General features: G+C 43.0%; 1 protein-coding gene across 1 annotated transcript in view; it reads left to right on the forward strand.

The window, feature by feature from the left end:
• Positions 1-4,015: 4,015 nt before the first annotated feature.
• ATXN7L1 (ataxin 7 like 1) overlaps positions 4,016-24,320 on the forward strand; it is a 127,794-nt gene continuing 107,489 nt past the window's right edge. Inside the window, exons 1-2 of the mRNA XM_015415051.1 lie at positions 4,016-4,143; positions 4,764-4,832. Of these exons, the coding sequence (XP_015270537.1) occupies positions 4,029-4,143; positions 4,764-4,832 (184 nt within the window). The 5' untranslated portion in view covers positions 4,016-4,028. The remainder of the gene's footprint in view (positions 4,144-4,763; positions 4,833-24,320) is intronic.

Here is a 24,320-nt window from a genome sequence, read left to right on the forward strand (position 1 = left end):
AGCAGTGCCACAGGATTGCTCTGCCCATCCAGTTGAGTTAAGTGTGAGTTATTCCCCAGTAAGTATGTTTAAATAAACAGGAAAATAAATAGGTTTCTCGTAGTAAATAAAGATAGACATTTAATATTCCAGAAGATGCTTTTGTGGCCTGGAGCCCACTGCTTCAGATATCATGAATGGATTCTTGCTGGGCAATCATTGCATCTGAAGATTGTGGTTTTTGTTTATAGAAGCTTCTGCTGGAATGTTTAGTCTTGTCAACAGGCAGGGCATTCCTGACACAAACAACTGGTATGATATTGAGTGTAAGGCACTTAAAAGAGCAATCAGGATCCTCCATAGGCAATTTAAAAACTCAAACAGAACAGAGCTACTACCAAGTATTCTGAAATTGAAAAGAGAATACAAAAGAAATGCTGAAAACTAAGAAGTCTGAGGTCCGGGAAAATGAATGGGAATGTTTACTTTGGGCTGTAAAAACCAAAAAATGACACTATTTTCTGGACGTTAATAGCAAAAGGACTAAATACAAGGTTCCCAGTACCTTGTCATATTCCGGCAGCCATTTGGGAAGCCTTTTTTACATCTACCTTTGCAAATAAAAACAGAGATATACCGAATGGTGGGCCAAAGCTGCCACCAGATATGAAGGAATGCCCCCCAGTAATAGCTAGCGAGGTCAGGATTTTGATCAAACAACAACAAAAAAGGAAGAGCTCCCGGTCCTGACCAAATATCAGCAGAATTATTTAAGGTTGACCCAGACAGGCACAGATACTGGCTTCAGTCTTTACTGATATCAATAAGACAGGAAGTATGCCCGAAGCCTGGCACAGTGTGATAATTGTTCTGATCTATAAAAAGGGGGACCCGATGGACCTGATGAATTACCACCTAGTAAGTCTGTTGTCCACCATAGGAGAGCTGTATGCGGCAATGCTTTTTGAAAAGTTTAGATCCTAGGTTGAAGGTAATAGTATTCTGGGGAATGAGTGGGCTGGTTTTAAGAAAGGAGCAAGTACTATCAATCATTGCTATATACTTCAATACTTGGTAGATAAATACACGAGCCCTGAAGAAGGCATGCTGGCAACTGCCTTCATGGATCTTAAATCAGTGTTTGTTACAATCTCTAGGACTTGATTATAGGGAAAGCTGAAGAAATATGGTATCAAGCCTCATCTCCTTTACCTAATACAACAGCTATAGCGTTAACCTACCATTCAGGTAAGCCGCAGGGAGTTAGGACAGTTATCTGGGGCATTTACCCTAGATAAAAGTGTTAAGTAGGGATGCATTCTGGAGCCCCTGCTGTTTAACTTATATATAAATGATCTTGGACCCTGTCTCTTGAGGAATGCCTGCCATCTTCCGTATCTATCCAAGTGTGAAACTCCAATTCTCTTATATGTGAATGATGCAGCGATAATGTCCAGATCAGTCATGGGACTTTGCAAACTGTTAAAAAATGTTGAGCACTATTGTAACCGTGAAGGCTTGTCTATTAATGTAAGGTCATAGTATTTAGCAAAAGGAAAAGGGGAGGAATCTTCAGACAGCATATAGCTGGTCAATCCATGGAACAGGTTAACCAATTTAAATATCTGGGAATCCATTTTGAAGCATCTCTTACATGGAAAGCACACTTGGACCTGACGAGGAATGCTGCCCTGAGATTAGGGAGGACCATTGTAAAATACTTCTATACAGCAGGGGGTGAATTTGTCCCTTCAGCCTTAAAAGTATATAATGCCAAGGTTTCAAACCAATTCATGTATGGGGCGGAAATCTGCATTCAGGCTGCCTCTGAAATAATGGATTACAGTACATTCAGCATGATTTCCCCCCAATGCTTGTTAACTACCCCTAGATGCGGTTTGGGAATGGTGATGAGAGTAGAACTGGGTGAACTATTGATGGAGGGTAAGGCATGGATAAAAAGCATTTCTTTTTAAGGTTAAGATTTTAAAATCTGAGGGAGGGCCTACTCTGCTTGGTCTCATACAGGCAGTTATATATAATAGTCAATGGGATCAACCACTGAAAAAGAAAACGAAATGCTTAGGAATAACAAATGACATGGTCAGGATTACAGAGACCAAAGATATAATCAGCAAATAAATATGCACATTAGGAAGCTGAATATTACTGGTACATCTGTTAGGGCGTCCATATTCAACACTTTATTTGGGCATTGTCCTCCCAATGCAACTGCTGAAATATTTTTATCACTTGATAGTACCAAAGCTCAGAAGAGGTTTCACTTTGGCAAGAATGAATGCCCTCCCTCAGCAGATTTGGAGAGCAGATACAAAAAAGTACCATATACGCCAACAGAATATACAGATGTTCATAAGATAACGCTGAAACGATTGAACACATGATTACAGAATGTCCCATATTTAATGAGTTGAGGGCAAGTTTAATTACCCCTCTACTTAAAAATATGAAACTGCCTAATATGAGAGCTCAGGTGACGTGGCTACTATCAGATATAAAGGATTCAATTACTTTTTCTGTGGCAAAATGTTTAGGGGCAATAATTAAATATCAGGGAGACAATATTAAGTAAGGCTTTTATCATCTTATTTTCTGTTCAAGGCAATAGCTGTAATAGCAGTACTAGATAGGCAGAGACAGATAGTCTTTAAGGAGACACAGTACTATTTATTTTCTCTTTAAAGAGGTTCTGAGGCCCCTGTTTATTTTTGAAAGGAGGGGAGGGGACATCAAGTGAACAGGAGTCTCACTTTAATGTCCATTAATATTTTAGACATTTTTATTCTTGCATTGTTTATTGTTCACATTATGCTATATGTGTGTCAGTGTCCTTTTACACACACACACACACACAAGAACACAAGCATGCATACACACATACAACAACAGGTGAATTTGCAATGTAGAATGACACCATAAAAAAGAACTCTTTCCTTCTTCCCCATCATGGCAATGCCATGTGTACTGTATTAACAGGCGTCTCCCCAAATTTAGTAGTCTCTTTTGCCCCTCTTTGACAGGGCAACCCTAAGCAGATTTAGTCCTTTCTAAGCTCATTGACTTTAAGGGCATAACTTTTTTAGGATTGTACTCCAAGTGTGTTTATGCCTCTTTCTCTGTATAACCCTATCAAAATGAGATCTATATATGGATAGCTCCCTCTGTTTATGTTTGTATTGATGTAGGGCCTGTAATTTTTGGGTCTGTTGCCAATGAAGACATTTCCATCTATCTGAGCCCCTTTACACACCTGTATGTCCTGATCCCAAAAGAAACTAAGAAAAGCAAGCCAATGCCATTGTCCTGTGCCTACCTGCCATCTTTGCTTGCCAGTGAGCTAACTTCATTGGATAGGACTGACAACTGCTTGGAGAAAAAAAATGCCCTGCCCCATTAACAGAGGCAGGACATTTTTTCCCCTCCAAACTGTTGCCAATCTATCTTCCTCTGTTTAACTGTATAACTGTACAAAAAAGCAATTTATTATCTATTCATCCGTGTGTGTCGCTGTGGTTGTCCCGCACCTGGTAGGGAGGAGGCGGGGCTTGTGGCCGCCCGGCCGGTGCATCCTCCGCTCACCTGACTGGAGAACGGGCGCCTGCATCCCGCCAGCCCATCCACTCTCCTCGCTTCGGTCCTTTCCCTTCCCCAAGCGCGTTAAGGGCTGCGCGGCTTCGCCTCCCCCTTCCGCGCCTGCGCGGCAGGAGCCGTCGCGGCCGTTCTGATAGGGAGCAAGCCGGGTCTGACACTACCCCCGTGTGGGCGGTAGAACGTCCCGAGGATGACGTGCGGCGTTCTCGAATCCCGTGTCTCGCTCGTTGCTGCTGAAGGAAACGGGGGAAGCCGCGAGAGGAGGAGAAGGAGGAGGAGGCAAGACGAGCCGCCGACGCCGACGGAGCAGCAGCAGTAGCACGAGCCAGAGGCAGAGCAGGAGCGGCCTGAGGAGGAGGAGGAGGAAGAAGAAGAGGAGGCGGAGGAGGAGAAGGAAGAAGAAGAAGAGCGGCGGCGGCGGTGGCGGCGCCGCCGCCATGGCGGCCCTGGAGCGGCCCGTGCCCAGTCCCGAGGCGTTCCTGGGCCAGCCCTGGGCCGCCTGGGTCCGGGAGGCCGCCCTTCCGCACACGCACTGCGCCGCCCCCCCGCACAGTAAGGGCACCCGCCAGGCACAGGCCGAGGGAGGAGGGAGGAGACGCGGTTGCCCTATCCCCAGAGACACGCGTTCACACACACACGGATCTCCCAGGGAGCGCAGGAAGGAAGAAGGAGGCGGCGACGGGTTGCATGCCCTGCCCTTCTCTCTCTGTCCCCTCCTCTCATTGCAATCGGGGTTGCAGAGAGCGAGAGAGAGAGAGACCCACCCACCCTGCTACCCAGCCGATCGCCCTCTGCCCATGTGTCTTCTTGACACAGTTCTGCACATCTCTGGATGCATGGGGGAGGGGGAGCTGGCTGTGGCGGGGGGATCCGGTGGTGGAGGAGATGTGGTATTCAATGAATTGGACCAAGGCCATGTGAGGGTGCTGTTGCATGAGTGCTGGGTCTAGGTTGGTGAGACCAAGGAGGATGCTGTTTCCCCAGGTGGTGTTTGTCTGGGGATGCCCTTTCATGGCAGATGTGGCTGATGAGCTTGTTTTTTAAAAAATGTTGCTGCCTGACATTTCTGAACTCTCCTTGTGCTCTTTTTTTCTCCTTCTGGGTGTGACTATATTCACATGCATATAATGTGCACTGCCTTTGTTTTCTCTGACTTTCTTTCTCTTCCGCAGGTGTAGAGCTAGAAGAGACTGGAAAAGAGAGTGGAAAAAGCAGGGAGGTGATGAGGCTTAATAAAGAAGGTAAGGGGGCAGGGAGCTGACACTTGGGCCCTTCTGTGGTTTGGACCCCCCCCCCCCCCCCCCCAGGTACAGCTGGGGCTTAACAGACTTGCGGATAGTTTGGCTCAATAGAAATGTAAATAAGGCTTGTTGGGGTGAAGTGTCCACAGGTGACTGCTCAGTGTTAGCTTGATTTCATGTTCATATATAATTGGACAACTCGCTTTTTTAAAAAAAACAACCCTGCGAGTATAAAAAGACACCTTAAATCTAAGAAACGGCTGTTCCCAACATTCATTGTAGCCCCCCCTGTTAGGCCATTACTAATTGATTCAGTGTCTATGTTCCAACATGGAAGTAAAAGTATTAGTACATTTGCTTGTCTGCTTGTAGAGAGGTGTTAAAAAAACAAAGGACTAATCATCCACTGCAGTTGGAAATGCAGCTGCTGACTCAGTTGCGTCCTCTTTAGGTTTCCTTTGGACTTGAAGAAAATAGATTTTTTAAAAATAACCCAAGAGTTCAAAGTTGGCCCAGACTATGTTTTTAGATTCGGGGTTTTATAGGGACAAAAGAGAAGTATTAAGTGAGTGCTTAGTGGAGTTGTCATTATGCAATAACTAAATATGAGTTTGGTTACTGTTGATCTGTATATAGTATTATCATCGATGGAAGTGAGTTCGTGCACTGATTGCAAATGTGCCCATACTTTTACTGAAGGAAGGAATTCAGGCAGCTCACATTGACAGATTTGTTTTGTAACATGATTTGTAGCCTGACACTAGATCTAGCAGCTGGTGTATATTAGATTCCATATATGTTGGACAATCTGTATGTGGGTTTGTGATGCTGTGAAGAGGGGTAGACAAACTCCTAGCAAATGCCTGTGCTCTGGTAGATGAATTCTATGCTAGTGAATTAGGACATGATATTGGCCTCATCCTATGAACAGCTATGCAGAGGCAGTGGTTCATCAGATCATATATATGCATCCCCCCAAGGCATTGTGGGGGACTTGCTCATTCTTGCACACTGTTGTAGACCTTAGCTCGAGCATTGCTGCAGTACCATTTGCTGGCTTCATCTTTGCAATTCCACTGGGCTGTGCAAGAACTTTTTCATGTTGGTGGATGAGTTGAAGTGAGGGAGGTGACTATGAGAATTCTTCTGGGGGTTACACAGTCCTAATCATACTTACCCCGAAATGTCTCAAGCAGGTGTGCATAGGTTATGCAGTGTAAGGGCCAGTTTCCCAATCTAGGATTGGGCGTAGATGTAAGAGAATCTTAAAACTAACTGGGCAGAAAAGGACATCTCTGCTTCAATTGTTAATTATGATGAAGAACTAGGGATTTTGTTTTTGTGGAACTGCGATCAGATTCCTAGAATTGATATCTCTGTAATAATTCTTAATACCAAGGTGTTTTGTTTTGTTTTGTTTCTTGTGGTTGTACTCTCTGGTTCCCCATACTGGCACCTTATTTGGGGGCCCTTCCAAATCCTGATGGGGGAGAATTGGTGTAACCTTACGTAAAATTGCTGGCACTTTTTAAAAAAACAAAACATCACTTAATACCATTTTTAGGCAAGGCTAACATTAGTGTTTAGATTTAGAATTCTAGTTTGTACTTGAGGATAGCTAGAGTTTTTATAATGGGGCTCTTGGTCCTATATATTGACAATTTGTATGTGGGGGAACAAGCCTTATGATGGCTAGCTGAAATTGAACTTAACTGTCAGTGTTGAAAGCTAAAAAAGCAGTGCTAATCTTATAGTACTAAATCTTCACTCTCTTTGTCACAAGCAGCTTTACGTGGGAGGAATTTCAACTAATTTTGATAGAATTTACGAATATTACGATTTTGATAATAAGTCTGTAGAAAAGCATGCTAAAAACTTATTTGATTAATGGATTGTTTGCCAGTTTGTACATAAACCTCTGGTCCGGGTGGGGAAAAGAAGCAGAAACAGATGCCTGTATGACGATGATGGTTAAGAGTTTTAAGGACCTGGGGGTTTTTTGTGCGTGTGCACTAGTTGCATGGCTGGCTCAGGACATCTTGCTTCCCTAAGTAGTTTTTATTGGTATGATCCGTATGATCTGGGAGGTGCATTTTGGGATGCTCAGCTGTGCTGCAAGGCTTGTTCACCTTTCGGATCACATGCTGTGTTATTGGCTCCCAGCTGCGTGTGTTGCTTGTGCAGGCAGGCTAGGCCCCTCTCTAGCTGTCTTCTGGGGAGGAGGAAATATTTGGGTTTCAAATGCCACTGTTTGGTAAATCCTGATTACTGTATGCTGTGATGTAAATGTATGCTGAACTCATTTTTAATCTTAGTATGTGAACAGTTTCATTTTATGCATCTTTTAAAGCACGGGTGTCAAACATGTGGCCCGGGGGCCAAATCAGGCCCCCCTGAGGGCCTCTATCAGGCCGCAGTGGAACGGGCTGTCTTCTGCTTCTTCCAGTTCTGCTGCTGCTGCATCATTGTAGGTTTGCAGCTTACAGATACACACCATGTTCCCTGTGTGCTTACAGATACACACCTGAACAGCATACTCAAGATTGCAACAGCACAGACATTTTGATGCAATAATTCAGAGCAAGAGGTGTCAGTTATCAGACACTGTTAAATAAACAAAATATTGCAAGAGTGCTGATGTTTTAGCATGTTTTTATTTTAAGTAAAAAACACCCTTTGTGTTTGTGTCCTTTTAAAAGTTTATATGTCCAGTACCTGGCATTACATTTTATGACACACATGGTCCGGCCCAACAAGGTCTCATTTATGTCAGATCCAGCCCTCATAACAAATGAGTTCGACACCCCTGTTTTAAAGACTAAGGATAGAAAGCTGTTCGTGATAAGAAAAATCTCTTTACAATCTCCTGCCTATAGTCTTCAGTATTTTGGCACAAAGGATTGGATCCTACCAGGTTTTTCCACTGGCGTGGCAAAAGAGTGAAGAGGGATATCTCATCCAGTGCTCCTTCTTACTGTAATCTATGTTGCTTTCTGTCTAAGCCATTTTCACAAACCCTGGAAAAGCCAGGGATCAAAAGGGAACCTTTCTCGCTCCAGTAGAATAGCTAGTAGATCCAGCCTTGATAGCATGCTTTTTAAATTGTATATTGGCTAAATTAATAACTGTTCATCATGCCTCTGAAGTGCCCAGATGAGAAATTTGTGAAACGTTGTTGGGCAAGGAAAAGTCTTTGTCAACCTGTAACATTTTGTTGTGTGTGTGGGTCGTTTTTCCTGCTGTCGCTTTAGTTGTGGCTATTGAGGCAACCCCATCTTGAGCGTTTATATGCCAATATAACACATCCTGAGATTATGCTTTAAATGACTTGTGCGAAGACAGTATTAGTTTATTCTCTTTTGGCTGGCAAGATTAACCTTGATCTGTTTGACAAGTTGGTCTTTAAAACTGTGAAGCGTTGATTGTACTGTTTCTATCACTTACCACAGTAATGTCCATCAGCAACATACAGGTGCAAAAGAAACTTAAAGGTGTAGTCAGAAACAGCATGGCAGGGAAGCTTTTTATGGTTGTGTTGTGGATTTTCTTGCACATCTCTGCAAGATCAAATGTTGTCCTGGACCTAGCATCCTTGAACAGCAGCAGAATCAGTTCTGCTGGCATCTTGGTCTAACAATACTTTATGTAATGCTTTCTGAAAATTCAGAATACGTCATGTTAATTTTTAGTAGCCTTGTAAAATAGTTACCAATATCCACATTTTAAGAGGTGTGTGTGTGTGTGTGTAAGAGATACTGACTTGTGTTAAGCCATTTAAAGGTTTAGTTCAGACATAACACAACATTGCAATTTATTTCGACTATGATTAGTTTATGAAACAAAGATTTGGCTTGCAAATGATAATTCAGACGGTTTAAATGCTAGTTTCATTGCCTTCACTCTGTGTGGCCGGGCATCCCTGTACCAAGGAGTGAACACTAGTACTGAGAAACAAACCGGGGTATCTGCATTTTTATATCACATAAAATCATATCTATTATTATATGACATAACACAGTTTGAGTCCAGTGGCACCTTTAAAACCAACAAAGTTTTATTCAAGGTATGAGCTTTGGTGTGCACATGCACACTTCCTCCTATCTGAGGAAGAGCGTGTGCATATGAAAGCACATAACGTGACTAAAACTGTGTTGGTCTTAAAGGTGCCGCTGGACTCAAGCTTTGTTCTGCTACTTCAGACCAACACGGCTGCTCACCTTAATCTGTTATATGACATGTTTTATTATATAATATAACTATATATATAATATAAATGTGGAGCTGCGGTGGCTCAAGTGGTTAAGACGCTGAACTGCAGGCTGTGGAAGGTCAGTAGTTCAGCAGTTCAAGACCCGGGTGCCGCATGACGGAGTGAGCTCCCGTCTCTAGTTCCAGCTCCTGCCAACCTAGCAGTTCAAAAGCAAGAAATTGCAAGTAGATAAATAGGTACCACTTCAGTGGGAAGGTAACAGCATTCCGTGCGCCTTGGTGTTTAGTCATGCCGGCCACATGACCACGGAAACGTCTTCGGACAGCGCTGGCTCTTCGGCTTTGAAACGGAGATGAGCACCGCAACCCTAGAGTCGGATTCGACTGGCTTTCGAGCAAGGGAACCTTTACCTTTACTTTATAACTGTTAATAAACCAACTTCAAACTATGTTTGAGATCCCTGTTTCACATAAACTAAACATCGTAGAGTACTCCATGTTCACACTATCAAATGAAGCGCAGTTTAATTAAACCCTCTTCTTGTATCGTGTCTGAACTCAGCCAGCCGGTTCATGGTTGAGAGGAGTATTGAACCAGGGGCTTGCTCACTCACAATTATTTATGTAAAACATTTGTAACCTTCCTGTCAGCCGATTTAGGGCCCTCAACACATTCTTAGCCCTTTTTCTTAGATTGGGAACACGGATTTATTTTGTTGGTCGCAGGACAACTTTTTCACTCCTTCCCCTGTGTGTGCTGATGCTGTCATAGCTTAAGGGGGAGGGTGTTGCTGTCTGTTTTATGAGCCTGAAAGCTCTTCTGTTTTTGTGGATGTATTCATGTATAAAATAAGGGGTGGGATTCTGTTTTTATATATATATATATATAAAACACATATATATATATATATATATAAAAGATTCAGTGTGAGAGGTGGGGAAGATAAACCTAGTCCCCTCTTCCTTCAGTCCCTGCATTTTGAAACTCGAAGAGTTTTTCTTCTAGCATTGGAAGTGAGCCAGGCTTGAAGAAATGTATGGTAAGAATTGGTATGCAGGGAAGTAAGATGGAGAAAGCAGTCTGTGTTTAGCTTCTTTCAACCACATTCACTTTTTAAAAAAAAATCCTCCCCCCGCTGGCCCCCTCGCTTCAGGTATAGACGTGTCTGTAAATATGTGTGGGTCGTTTGGCTCTGACAATGTGGCAGATATGCAGGACTCATGGCTTATGTGAGAATCTGCAGACTGAGCACAGGCTTGAGATACAGGTTGCGTGTTGCTGTTCCAGCAGAGCGAAGTGTGACTCCGGTTTGAATCGTATCTCATCAAAGGATACAATGGAGGATATAAAGCCACTTTGGAGCCCTGTTGGGGACAAAGGCAGGGTATAAATGAAGAGAATAAAATCAAATGGTGCTTAATGAAAATACAGTATTTTAAAAACACTTTCCCCCTCGAAGATAGTATCTTGGATTTGTTATCTTTTATAGGAAGATCACTCATGTACTTCAGTATACCGAAGTAGAAACATGCGGAGGGGGTATCTGAGTAAGGTTTATTGACAGGCAACAACAGCAAAAAGTGGTTTCAACAGCTATTCATTCATAATCAAAACCCCTGGCTGGTACAAAAAAACCAAACCAAATAGCATTTGCCACATCGTGTACCCTTAATGCAATTACTGCTGCAAACAAACAGCATGGTACCAACACTGGATCAGTATGCTAGTATTATAATGGGTAGGAGGCAGAACAGGAACCCACATTCAGGGCTTTTCATAATCTTACTAGGTGGCACTGGACAATCCAACTTCTGATGCTGGCTCTTCATCCGCAATGTGGAATCTTGCAAGACCTTAACTTACCAAATTGTTTTAAAGAAGGGGGATAGAGACACTGTGTACAAAACACTTCATTATTCTGAACTTATTCAACATGGGGGAGTCTTGTGTTCTGGTATGCTTCTTAGAGCAAGGTTGCAGTGGCATGATTTACCTGAATGTTAGTGTTAGCCTAGTGTTTGGAATGCTTTACCTGAGGAATTTTTAAAGCTCAGCACTGGCACTGCTACGAAATCTCTGTCTGGAAGGGAACAAACTCACCTGTGGTGCAGTGTATGAGATAACTGAATGGATAGCCTCTAGGGGTTTCATTAAGACTCGAAGGGCTTGATTAAACTTCTTTATACATCTATATGGGGAACTTCTAGTTCGTCCTTAATGCAAGTATGCTGTGGGGAAAAATAAGGCTCATGAGCTAAGGCTATAGACAACTGCCTACTTCCCCTAATAGTCTTGAGCAAGATGACAATACAAAGAAAAGCACACTTCTTATCTACCCTTTTTCTTAAGCAACATCTTCTCATCTGTTACTTAAAAATAAACAAACTGTTATAGTGCTATTGCATGTTTGGTGTAGTGAGCCAGTTTGGTGTAGTGAGTGAGCCACTCTGATGTAGTGGTTAAGTGTGCGGACTCTAATCTGGGAGAACTGGGTTTGATTCCCCACTCCTCCACTTGCAGCTGCTGGATGACCTTGGGCAAGCCATAGTTTTCTCAGAGCTGTTCTCTCAAGGACAGTTCTGGAAAGAGCTCTCTCAGCCCCACCTACCTCAGAGGGTGTCTGTTGTGGGGAAGGGAAGGGAAAGGAGTATGTCAGCTGCTCTGAGACACCGAGTGAAGGGTGGGGTATAAATCCAATCTCCTCCTCCTCCTTCAACAAACTACCCACTTCCAGTGGAAATACCGAGTCAGATTCAATACCAGTGTTGGTATTGATCTGTAAGGTCCTGAGTGGTCTGGGACCAGTGTATCTTTGGGACCGTCTCCTCTGCTATGTCCCCGGGAGAGTGTTACACTCACCTGAGAGCTGTGGCCCCAAAGACATCCAGCTGTCCTCAACCAGAGCCAGGTCTTTCTTGGCCCTGGCTCCAACCTGGTGGAACTCTCTGCCAAATTCCATCAGGGCCCTGCGGGACTTAATGCAGTTCCAGAGGGCCTATAAGGAAGAGATGTTCCTCCAGGCTTTTGGTTGAGGACAGCAACCATTTTCCAATGGCACCCTCTTCTTCTTTTTCCATCTTGGCTGCTTCGGTCTCCTGCTAACCTGCTAACCTGACTCGAATGATAAAAGGGTTGGAACACTTTCCCTATGAGGAAAGGTTAAAGCGCTTAGGGCTCTTTAGCTTGGAGAAAAGACGACTGAGGGGTGACATGATCGAGGTTTATAAGATTATGCATGGGAAAGAGCAGGTAAAGAAAGAGGTACTTTTCTCCCTTTCTCACAATACAAGAACTCGTGGGCACTCCATGAAACTGCAGAGCGGTCGGGTTAGAACGGATAAAAGGAAGTACTTCTTCACCCAAAGAGTGATTAACACATGGAATTCACTGCCACAGGAAGTGGTGGGTGCTACAAGCATGGACGGCTTCAAAAGGGAATTAGATAAGCATATGGAGCAGAGGTCCATCAGTGGCTATTAGCCACAAGGTATAGCTAGGGGCTCTGGGGCAAGTGATGCTCTGTCTTCTTGGTGCTTGGGGGGGGGTCAACAGTGGGAGGGCTTCTAATGTCCTGGCCCCACTGCTGGACCTCCTGATGGCACTGGTATTTCTGGCCACTGTGTGACACAGAGTGTTGGACTGGATGGGCCTTTGGGCTGATCCAACATTGGCGTCTCTTATGTTCTTATGTTCTTAAGAACAGTTCAGAGCAAGTTTTAGACTAAAGTACAGACACTATCTGGAGATTGTGTAATTAGGATTTATTGATTTGTCGATTTTAAATTGGATTTGTATGTTTTTAACCTGTTGTAAATCGCACAGAGCTCTGTGTATTCAGGGATGGGGCAATTCAGAAATTCGATAAATAAATAATAATAATAATTATTGTTATTATACTGGATTTTCAGTGGAACAGTTGCAGACTTTCACTTCTTTGTTGCTGCATGGAAAAATTAGACAAGTGAAAGCCCAGGCCTGCCTACCTACTCTTGGGTGGGGATCTATTTGGTGTTTTATAGTATGAATGGGGTACAGGGTAAGGTGAGGGTAAGCAAAATGTGGACAATGTTGCTTAGGAATGAATTCAACATTCTCATTTCAGCACTGGAACTGAAACTCTTAGTGCTTGCTGGAGGAAAGTGTTTAGGTTTGAAACTGGGGTAGATCTTAGAGAATGGTTGGATCCACCCAGTATCCCAAAGAATAAGGATCCAAGGAACATTAATACTTCTGGTTAAACAAATAGGCTTGTATTTATTTTTTGGTAACTGTTGCAATAAGATCTTTTCTTTTTTTAAGCTGGTGAATGTGCAACTTGTTCAGGCTTGAAAGGTGAGCTTGGAAATGAGAGGATATACCTTGTGTAGGTGAGCTTGGAGATGAGAGGATATACCTTGTATAGGTATAGTGGTGAAACTGATTAAGTCAGGGTATTTTTTACAGTGCATAACACTTGGATGCCATACCTCTTGGTGTTTTTGAGTTGGTCCCAGTAACTTGTGGTTGTACAATAAGCCTGCATGTTCCTTTGGAATCTAGCAATGGGTAAATAAGTAAGCTTGTTATTTTTTTAACATGGTGTATTTGATATACTTTGATGCATCAGCATAAAGGTAGAAAGATTTGGAAAGGCACACCTTCAGTTCTTTTTGCTGCACTTATGATTCCTTGGCCTGCATATTACTGGAGAAATCATTTGTAAGGCAATGAGAATATTTATGTGTGCTTAGCAATACAGGGGTGCACTCCTTTGGGATTAATGGCATTCTGTGATATTAAAACACACACACCATTTGACACGAAAGTAAGGAGAAATAAGTTGAAAAGTTAATACAAGCATCTGCTTCTTTGGCTATTTTATGTAAACCTTAGGAAGTTATTGTTAGCATCTAATTTGGTGTGATTGTGTGCAGTCCTTGAGCCATGTTTCTGCAAAATCAGTAAACATGAACATACATATTAAGGGTTGTTTGCAATCCTGCACCTTGCCATGTTTATATAAATAGTGATTTTTTTGTTTAAAGCATGAACATTCATATGCTGAAAGAGCCAGTTCTCTTAACTGATAAAGAAACAAGAGAACACCTGTGATTATCTTTCCACTATTAACCACTATAAGGACTATAAGTGTTTCTTTTCGCTTAGTTTGCATGCAGCAATTATTTATAGTGTGTCTTAAAGGAAAGCATGAACTCTGAAAAATGTATGGTTTTTAGAGAATTTGATGTACTTCATGAAGTGATTCAGTTGAGTGTAACTATGAAATAGCTATTGAGTTTATAACAGTAAAAAGCTTTGGAATTTGCTGGTAAAAAGTAAAATTAGCTTTACGTTTGGTTCTGTTTTACAGTGAAGGAATATGGCATATCTCTACACTGCTACCTTGGTTTTAATGCTTTTATGAGACATTAAAGACAAGCATGTTGACAATTGATGGAAACTAGATCTCCATGAATCTTTAGAGCATGTTGGAGCTGCTTGTTCTATTCCCCCCCCCCCCCAGTAAAATGGAAAAAAGCAAAAGAGTCCCTAGGCACCTTAAAGATAACTGGATTTGTTGAAGCATAAGTTTTTGTGTGCTTCATCAGGTGCATGAAATAAATTCTTAGCAGTTATATAAATATGCATACAATGAAGGTTAAACAAATGGAGCAGTGGGTTTTAATAGGCCGTTAAATAGAGGTGGTAAAATCTGTCACATTTCTGTGCAACAGTTTACAGAATAGACAGCGTGACCATTCACAATGGCAGTAATTGGTGACAACACACTTAACTACGTTAAGCACTTTAATATCTCTGAAAGCTGAGAAAGTTGCTGGCTCTGTTTCAGTCCTGCTTAATTCAAAACAGTATTGATCAATTCAGATCCAGTCATTTCTTGCTGGAGTCTGCCTCTGTTTTTAAAAACATGACTTGCAGGTCAGCAATAGAGGGTGGTCAGAGAGTGTGTTCTTTCCGTTTCTGAACATTGCCATTTTTTATATCTGTGCTTTCTTTTGAGAGGAGGCTGACCTGTTTGTCCTTTGTAGGTCACAAAAGGGCCTAGCTAGCTTCTATCATATTGGCAGATGAAGGAACTCCCTGGTGGTACAGCTCGTGGTAGTAGGGCCTGCAATGATACCGCCTGATTGCATATGGGGGTGGATGGAGTTAGCATCTGGGGCTCATGTGAACACCTGAAGCTGCCTTATACCGAGTCAAACTGTTGACCTCTCCCAAGATCAGTCTTGTCTATGCTGACTGGCTGCAGCTCTCCAGGGTCTCAGTCAGAGGCCTTTCTCATTCACAGCTATCTGATCCTCCTTCAAATGAAGGTACCCGGGGGCTTGAAACTGAGACCTTCTGCATGTAACGCCATTTGTCTCCCAAAGAACCATGGTCCCTCCCCTGTATGTGTATTTTAGGCAATCTGCAGTTGACGGCGACTAATAAAACAGGTTCAGTGATGCCTGCAAATGAATCCCTTGTTAGTTTTTAATTGAGTATGATGCATTGTACAGTTCTGAAAGTAAAATCTAGACTTTCTCATTTATGTCATACATTTTTATCTTGAGCTTCTTCTGCTGACCTCAGAGTGACATATGTGGTTCTCCCCTCCTCTTTTTTTTAAATCCTTGCAGTAAACCCTGTGAGTTAAGTTAGGCTGAGAAAGAGTGAATGGCTCAGGGTCACTCAGTGAGCTTTGTGACTTGAGTGGGCATTTGAACCTGGGTCTCCCAGGTCCCGGTCTGACATTCTAACCACCACACCACACTGGCTTGTAATTGGTAGCACACTGTGTATTAATAAAGCAGAATGTCTCTGTGTGGATGTGCTAGGATCATAAACAGAGAAGAGGGCAGAGTAGGAAATGCCTTCTACTGATGGTAGAGACCATGGTTCCCTCTAAGCTGAGTTAGTGTGAGCCAGCTCACAGTTTTTTAGCCTTCGGCTCACACAGTTTTGTCTTAGCTCAGGAAGGATGGCTCCAGAGCAAACTAATTTATGCAGTAGCCAAATCATCTGCTCACAACTTTAATGCCAGTCGCTCACCAAGTAGAATTTTTGCTCACAGGACTCCCCATACCTTAGAGGGAACATTGGTAGAGACACCCCCCCCAACTTTGCAGGAAAAAAAACCAGCCTGTGTGTTTTGTAATAATCCTTGCTGCCTCCATCCGCTCAAAGTGGTTCTAGCCTTTGGTGACATATCATTCCCTTATCTGTACTACCAGGTAATATTCCAGTAACAGAGAGCTAATCTTGAGCAGATATATTGGGGTGGGTGGGCTGAACCCTCCTTTTATGTTCTGAAGTAGCTTGTTGGGGCAGGATGAACTTGACTCAGAGGCAAAGGGCCATCTGTGGACTCGGAGCTCTCTTGCTGTCTTTGGGATGAATACAGGCTGGAGTGTTCCTTGGGCCTTTGCAATGATGGTAAGTTTGGAATAGAGAATTGGTCTTAGAGAGTCTCTTAGTTTGCTTTCTCCCCCAAAATAGTTGTTATTGTGTGGGGTTTGGGGAGAAGATGCTCCCCTCCCCTTTTCTCAGTGGCTTAACCTTCCATGAATTTTTGGGACCCTATGTTTTTGTGACTGTCTGCGGCTTACGTGTGATTTTGGAGTGTCATGAGAAAAGCATAAAACTTCAAGTGTTCAAGGTCTGGATGGTGATTTAACCAGGCCAGAGTGTCACTGGTCAGTTCAACCCTTGAATATTAGTCAAAGCTATGAGTAGTGTTTAAGAAGTATTGGATGTGGTGCCAAGCTGGTAAGTAAATAAAAATTGTCATGTTGTGTTTGAAATGTGAAATACTTGGGAGAAAGATAAAGTGTTAATTTAAAACATTATAATCTGTTAACTTTCTCATCCAGTTGTAATATTATTGTAACTATTTAGAGATGCCCAGCTCTTACTGTGAAATGTAATTTACAAAGGCTTGCAAACTTTTTTCAGATGATTCTCAGTTAGCATGTAAGCAGGTTTGGCCTAAACAGCATGATAAAAAGTAGAGACATCACCCTGCCAACAAAAGTCCGCATGGTCAAAGCAATGGTATTGCCAGTAGTCATGTATGGCTGCGAGAGTTGGACTATAAGGAAGGCCGAGCGCCGAAGAATAGATTCTTTTGAACTATGGTGCTGGAGAAGACTCTTGAGAGTCCCTTGGACTGCAAGGAGATCAAATCAGTCAATCCTAAAAGAAATCAACCCTGACTGTTCCCTGGAAGGTCAGATAATGAAACTGAAGCTCAAATACTTTGGCCACCAAATGAGAAGGGAGCACTCACTGGAGAAGACCCTGATGCTGGGAAAGATTGAAGGTCAAAGAAGACGGGGATGGCAAAGGATGAGATTGTTAGACAGTGTCATAGATGCAACAAACATGAAATTGAGCAAATGTCAGAGGATGGCGGAAGACCGGAAGGCCTGGTGTGATCTGGTCCATGGGGTCGCGAAGAGTCGGACTCGACTGTGTGACTGAACAACAACAGGTTTGGCCTAGCATCATTCTTGTGTTTTCTGCTCTGGCTGAAGAAGGGTAAGCACAAAGGTACTACTGAGTGCTGGGGGAAAGGCGAAAATGAGAACCTGATTGAAGTGGGTGTAAGGCCACCTTTCTACACCCTTTCACGAAGGTAACCCCCTCTTTAAAGGTGTATCTGTAAACACAATCAGGAGTAAGTCCCAGTAAACTTGGCGGGACACTTTTTTTTAGCAAATGTCAAGGGCTGATGTTTCCTTAGCCTGATGAAGTGTTTTGTCAATGTTTAACTCTGATCAGATAGTAAGCAAGAAATGGATGAGTCTGGAATTTGGTTGGATACTTCCCATTCCTAGCTGTGGGAAATCTGGTTGATAGTTGGAGTTTGCCTTGCCATCTCATGTCTGATTCTGTATCTTAAGCCTAGTTTTCACCAAGAGCAGATGAAACAGTTTTCAGAATGTCACTGGAGACTGAATGGTCATCAGTACCTCTGCTCCCCCAATAAATTAAGGAATTCTTGGGTTGTATCTACTGCCTTTGCTTGCTCGAAGTAAATATGTAGGACAATTGGGCCCAGCAACAAAATGTTGTGTATTAGTATTGTCTTTTTCATAGTATAGTTGGTTACTGCTTAAATGGCTTTCTTGCAGTAACTGATTTGTTAGCTTTTTGGATTTTCTCATTTTGGCAGGGCACCTCTTTTGTAGAAGAAGAAGAAGAGTTTGGATTTATACCCCGCCCTTCACTTGGAGTCTCAGAGCGGCTTACAAACTCCTTTCCCTTCCCCTCCCCACAACAGACACCCTGTGAGGTGGGTGGGGCTGAGAGAACTCTGACACAAACTGCTCTTTTTCAAGGACAGCTGTGCCAGAGCTTGTGACTGACCCAAGGTCAAAGTATGAGGACATGGAGGGTATATAGGGTTCATTTTATTGCACGTTAGAGTATAAGGTTAGGGAACTTGGCATGGGAATACTTTTTTTCCCTCTTGGCATCTCAGTATTTACAGTGGTACTGATGAGGGATTATTGTTTCTGACAAAAAAGGCAGAGATTCTTTCAATTGTTCTGAGTGGTGTCCTCTTAAGGGAGGATTCAGCTCTGTGACAGCCTTCCGTGAAGGGAAGGGAGTGGCAGTTGGAGCCCACTTTTCCATTTTTCCCTTTGTTTCCCCCCTTTTTCTTTATTAAACACTGGAAAGAGAGCCAGCTAGCCTTACTCAGTTCCCTTGTGAGTAGTCAGCCAGCCAGCCAACTGAAGTTGGCTTCAAAGAGGTATTTGCCTGAAAATTACAATCACTTTGGTTTTGTGATGTGAGATTTCAAAGATTGCCTTAATGGGTACTGCAGGTCTTGAGGTGCTACAGGTGTCCTGTACCACTCTCCTTCTGAGTGCCCTTGCCAAAAGCAGTTGTTTAAATGGCCATTGGTTTATCAATGGATCAGCCTGAGGCACCTTTGTTTGTTCAGTCTCTCGCCTTGCCTTGTAGAATTGTGTAGTTGCAAGGCTCCAGTCTTCTTCAGCCTGAGATGAGTCCACATTCAGTCACAGCACCACAGCTTTGGTAGTTCATTTGTCTGTCAGGGTTGCTAAGGAACATTTTAAAAGGTGGGGTGTACAGTCTGACACTGGTTGGAGGAAATCCCACCTCCTCTCCACCTGCCCCCTACCTCTCAGTCACTGTGGCCACCTATCCATTAATGACACCTCACCTGTCTTTTTATAACTTCTCTCTGTCTTCCAGTCAGTCGGAAGAGAGAAGCAGTGGGAAAAAGCAGTGCCCAAGTTGGTGACGGGGGAGAAGCAGTTAGAAGCTGGAGAGAATGTTTTTAAAGGACATCGGAGTCTGCAGCTACAGAGATTGGGGTGAGAACAATCCTTCTCTCCCACTTGCAAGGCTTTGCAGTTGCAGGCTCAGATGGCCTTTTAAAACTTCCTCCTGCTATTTAGCCATTCATACTGCAGGAAAACAGTGTTGGAGATGGGCAAGTGGCAGAGAGGAATCCTCCCCAATCCCAGCTCCAGTTCTGCTGTTGCTTCCTCCCTTCTTCCCCCACCCATTATCTGTCTTTCTCTCTGTGTGTCTCTATCTCACTCTCAGCCACTCATTCTTTCTTGAGCTGGTGGAGGGGGAGAAGCAGTTAGAAGCCTCCCCCCAGAAAGTTTTAAGAGGACAGTGGAGTCCTCAGCAAAAGAGGTAGGGGTGAGAAGCTCAGATGTCCTTTTAAAATGTCCTCTTGCTATTTAGCCATTCATACTGCAGGAGGAATCTTCCCCAATCGCAGCTCCAGTTATGTTTTTGCTTCCTCCCCTCTTCCCCACTCATTATCTCTCTCTGTGTCTCTCTCTCTCTGGCTATCAGGCAGTCTATCTCTCACTGTTGATGTGGTGGGGCCTGAAGTAGATCCCTGCGGCAGCCATTTAAAAAGGTATTGGGGGGGCAATTCAACCCACCCCGAGTTTTGTGTTGTTTTTTCCCCTACAGACTCATGGAGTCCCCTGAGTCTGTAGGAAAACCTGTTGGGGGAGAGCATGCCCTCTCTTTGTGGAAATAAATATCCACAGGCAGAGGGGACTGTTGAGAATTAGATATATAGATAATAATTGCTATTTGTGTTGCATAAGTTCACTGAAACCAGAGCAGAGAGAAAACACTGTGTGGGGTATGACACACATCCATATCTGAGCAGCACTGTATTTTATCTTATTTATTTTGTTCTGAGCCCTGACCAAGAGCTTTTCCCCAGATAATTTATATTCCATCTTTTAATTATAGGTAATACTAAAAATGATAAATAAAAATGGATTGAGTTTATGGATCCATTGTATTAATGGTGACTCTTGCAACATGCAAGAGGCTGTTGCACAAGGGGAAAGATCCTTCTGCCAGAGGTTAAGTACTACCATTAGCAGAATGGATCCCACCCTATTTAACTGTTTGGTTCTATGGCTGGATTAGCACAATTCTGGGATTAAAAAGTCAGGAATGTGGTTCCATTTGAATAACTGTAGGAGTTCCATTAAGCAGTGTATCTAGATGTACCTCTGTGGGTAGCAGAGGTGGGTCTAGGAACCCTGGAAGTAGTCAGAGTTGGGAAGGACGGTGGTGGAAGTGCCACCTTTTGAGCAAAGAATAATGTCAGTCAGGCTAAGTGTTACCTTCTGAAGTAACCACATTACCTTCTGAAGTAACCACATCTTGCCTTCTACTCTCCAGTGGGAACAGTGAAGAAGTCATGATATAGCCAATAACATCTTGGGCACAATCTGGCATGAGTTTGGCTGGGGGCGGGGGGGGAGGACAGCTTTCTGATACAGTTGTGTTCCTTGGCATGGTAAGTAAACTTGAAACTGCCCATCTACTCGTTAGTCCTGGAAGGGAGATAAGCCAGCCACGCCCCCTTCTTCACCTGTCTGGCTCACCTTATATTCCAGGCCCACTAACAGAGCACAGGGTGGTGGAGGGATGTCAGTTTCAGCTGGTGAAACTGACACAAGTGAGAAGGCCTTGCACCAGTCAAACTTGGAGTTCTTGGCAGCTTCAGTTTAATTTTTTAAAATACTGTGCAACTCCAGTGACACATTCCCGGTGTCTCCTCTGTGTTGTCCCTAAGAAAACGTACAGAAGATAGAAGTAGCATGCCCTTTTCTACCTTTTGGCTCTCTGTATGGTGAGAGGGTACAGATGGAGGCAGTTCCAAATAGTCCAATCCAAATAGTGGATTGATTCTGAGTTCACCATTCGCCATTTATGGAGACTTGGGTATAAACTTTCAGGTGTATGGTTAGTAGAAGTTTCACACATTTTTGTGCTGTGCTATGTTAATGATTGTGAAGTTTGATGTCTTCTACTTCTGTCGTATATGGCTTCAAGATTCTGTTGTATGTGGCTTCAAGCAGGGAGTAATCCTTGTTTGTTGCTTGCCCTGGTCCCAATAGTAGGGTTGCTTCCCCATAGATTTTCTCTGGCTCTATTTCCAAATTGGAGTGCGGTTTTGGAGACTATCCACACAAGTTGGTCCTCTAACTGTCGCTTGTTGAATTCTTGGTACATGTAGACCAGATAGTATTTATACAAGATACTCAAGGCTCTGATAATCTTTGGTTTGTCACTGATTTGATTGCTTTAAATAGTAAAAAATCTGATATTGGGAATTTATTTTTGCTACAATAACTAAATTTGGCTTTCCTTACATCTCCCAGATCCATGATCCTCCTGACTAATGGCATCTTTTTTGTGCTATTCCCTTTTGAGAGGGGTACTAGACAAGGTTGGCTTCTTCCTCCTCTTAGTTTTAATTTGTGTTTGGAACCTTTACTTGTACTATCAGAAAAAATAACTACATTCATGGCTTTATACATAACTCTTTGTTATTTCAAATTATTCTTTATGCAAGATGGTCTTTTGTTGTTTATTTTGGAGCCTTGGTGTTCCATTTTTGTATTAATGATTTGCCAGGCTACTTGATTTGGTGATTTGCCTGGCTATTTGATTAACTGGGCAAAATCAGAGTTGATGCCATTGGGAGACAGCATTATGAAATGTGTTTGCTGATGGACATTTTCAGTGGTGCCCAGATATCATTATTTTTCTTAGAATATTGATTCCTGAGATATTGACATAATTATGCTGAACTTTAACAAGTTGATTGCTGCTCTATCCTTGGATTTGGACAGGTGGGTAGTCTTAAAGCTTTCTTTACGGGCTAAATAAATACATTTGAAATGACCATTGTAGAATCATAGAGTTGTAAGGGACCTCCAGTGTCATCTCATCTAACCATCTGCACAATGCAGGAAATTCACAACTACCCACCCCGACCGACCCAAGTGCCCAGAAGATGGCAAAAAACCCCACAACTTTCCAGGATCCCTGGCCAAACTGGCCTGGAGAAAATTGCTTCCTGACCCCAAAGTGGAAATCGGTATTTCCCTGGGTGTATAAGAAAGGGCCACGAGAACTAAGCACTGATGCAACCAGTTCTGCCCTCCCTTCTTGTGATCTGCCTAAGTTCACAGAACAGCACTGCTGTCAGATGGCCATCTAGCCTCTGTTTAAAAACCTCCAAAGAAGGGAGAGCCCACCACCTCCTGAGGAAGCCTGTTCTACTGAGGAATTGCTCTGTCAGGAAGTTCTTCCTAATGTTTAGCCGAAAACTCTTCTGATTTAATTTCAGCCTGTTGGTTCTGGTCTGACCTTTTGGGGCAACAGAAAACAACTCCGTACCATCCTCTATATGACAGCCCTTCAAGTACTTGAAGATGGTTATCATATCACCTCTCAGTCGCCTCGTCTCCAGGCTAAACATACCAAGTTCCTTCAGCCTTTCCTCATAGGACTTGGTCTCCAGACCCCTCACCATCTTTGTTGCCATCCTCTCGACCAGTGCTCCGAGTCTTGTGAGCAAAAATTCTATTTTGTGAGGTACTGGCATTAAAGTTGTAAGGAAGTGATTTGGCAACAACATAAATTAGTTTGCTCTGGAGCCATCCATCCTGATCTAAAACAAAAATGTGTGAGCCCGGGGCTACAAAACTGTGAGCTAGCTCACATTAACTCAGCTTAGAGGGAACACTGCTCTTGACACCTTCCAGCTTGTCTATATCCTTCTTAAATTGTGGTGCCTGAAACTGAACACAATACTCTAGGTGAGGTCTAACCCAGAGCAAAGTAAAGTGATACCATCCAAATATATATGTTATGCCTCCGATTATATATGTTTTACGTACTATTCCATTTCATATACCTTTCAGAAATATTAATAAAATCTGTATACTATTAGCCATGTGTGGCCACCGTCTGCAGATAGCTAAATCTGTGGCTCATGGTCACACAGAGGCTAAAGAGATTTTTCTGCGAACCTGGGGCACTCTGCGGGTTTGCAGAAAAATCTAGAAAAAAGACACAGGGGCGTTAATCCCACAAGAGCAGATAGTGTTCTTACCAGATCGGAACAGAACCCAACCCCATGGCAGATGCTTACAGCTTTAGATCCAGCCTCAGTGTCACAGAATGGTGGTGGTGGAGGCTGGCGCCTCTGTGGGGCCCAGCTGCAGCAGACAAGGATGCTGGGCTCAATAGTTTTTTTGGGGGGGACTGGAGGCACACCAAGCCTGGAGATGGTGGTGGAGATATGGGACCCCCCCCCCCCGAGCTGTAAGAAGGGAATCAAGTTTAGGTAAGCAGCAATGATGGAGGGATCCCCCCCCCCCCGTGAGTATCGCAGGTACCACTTCTAAATACTGTATTTCAGAAATTTATGTGAGGTTCCTTACCACTTCTGATTTCTTTAAAGAGGATGCAGCTCCCATTTAAAGAGGGAGGGCTTCATTTTCCTGATCTTAGTTTATATCATCAGGCATATCAAGTTGCACTAATTATTGGGATTGCTCCTCTCATTTTGGGCTATTTTGGAGTCTTCTTGTCTGGTTCCCCTCTTTAAATGGAATGCATTAGGATCTAGGATCTATTCATGCTAAAATAGATCCTGTTCTTCCTGCATTTTCTGCAGTTAGAGAATTATGGCATATAATGTCACAACAGGATAAATTTGACTCATTTTCACATGCTAAATTAACACTATGGGTGATTTATTTATTTATTTAATTCAATTTGTATCCCGCCCTTCCCGCCAATTCAATATATACAAACGCCTTAAAATTCATACATATTACAAATAGTAAGTCACAAATAAATACAGTTAAAGTGCTAGTGGTGGTAGCTGTAGGCCATTATGTAACAAATAAGCAAATAAGTATGGCCAGAGAATGTTCCTATTGACGTCACAGGCAATTGCTGTTGCTGTCGTGTAG

The sequence above is a fragment of the Gekko japonicus genome, unplaced genomic scaffold, assembly GCF_001447785.1.
Source record: "Gekko japonicus isolate JY-2015 unplaced genomic scaffold, Gekko_japonicus_V1.1 scaffold5, whole genome shotgun sequence".
In the NCBI taxonomy this organism is placed as follows: Eukaryota; Metazoa; Chordata; class Lepidosauria; order Squamata; family Gekkonidae; genus Gekko; species Gekko japonicus.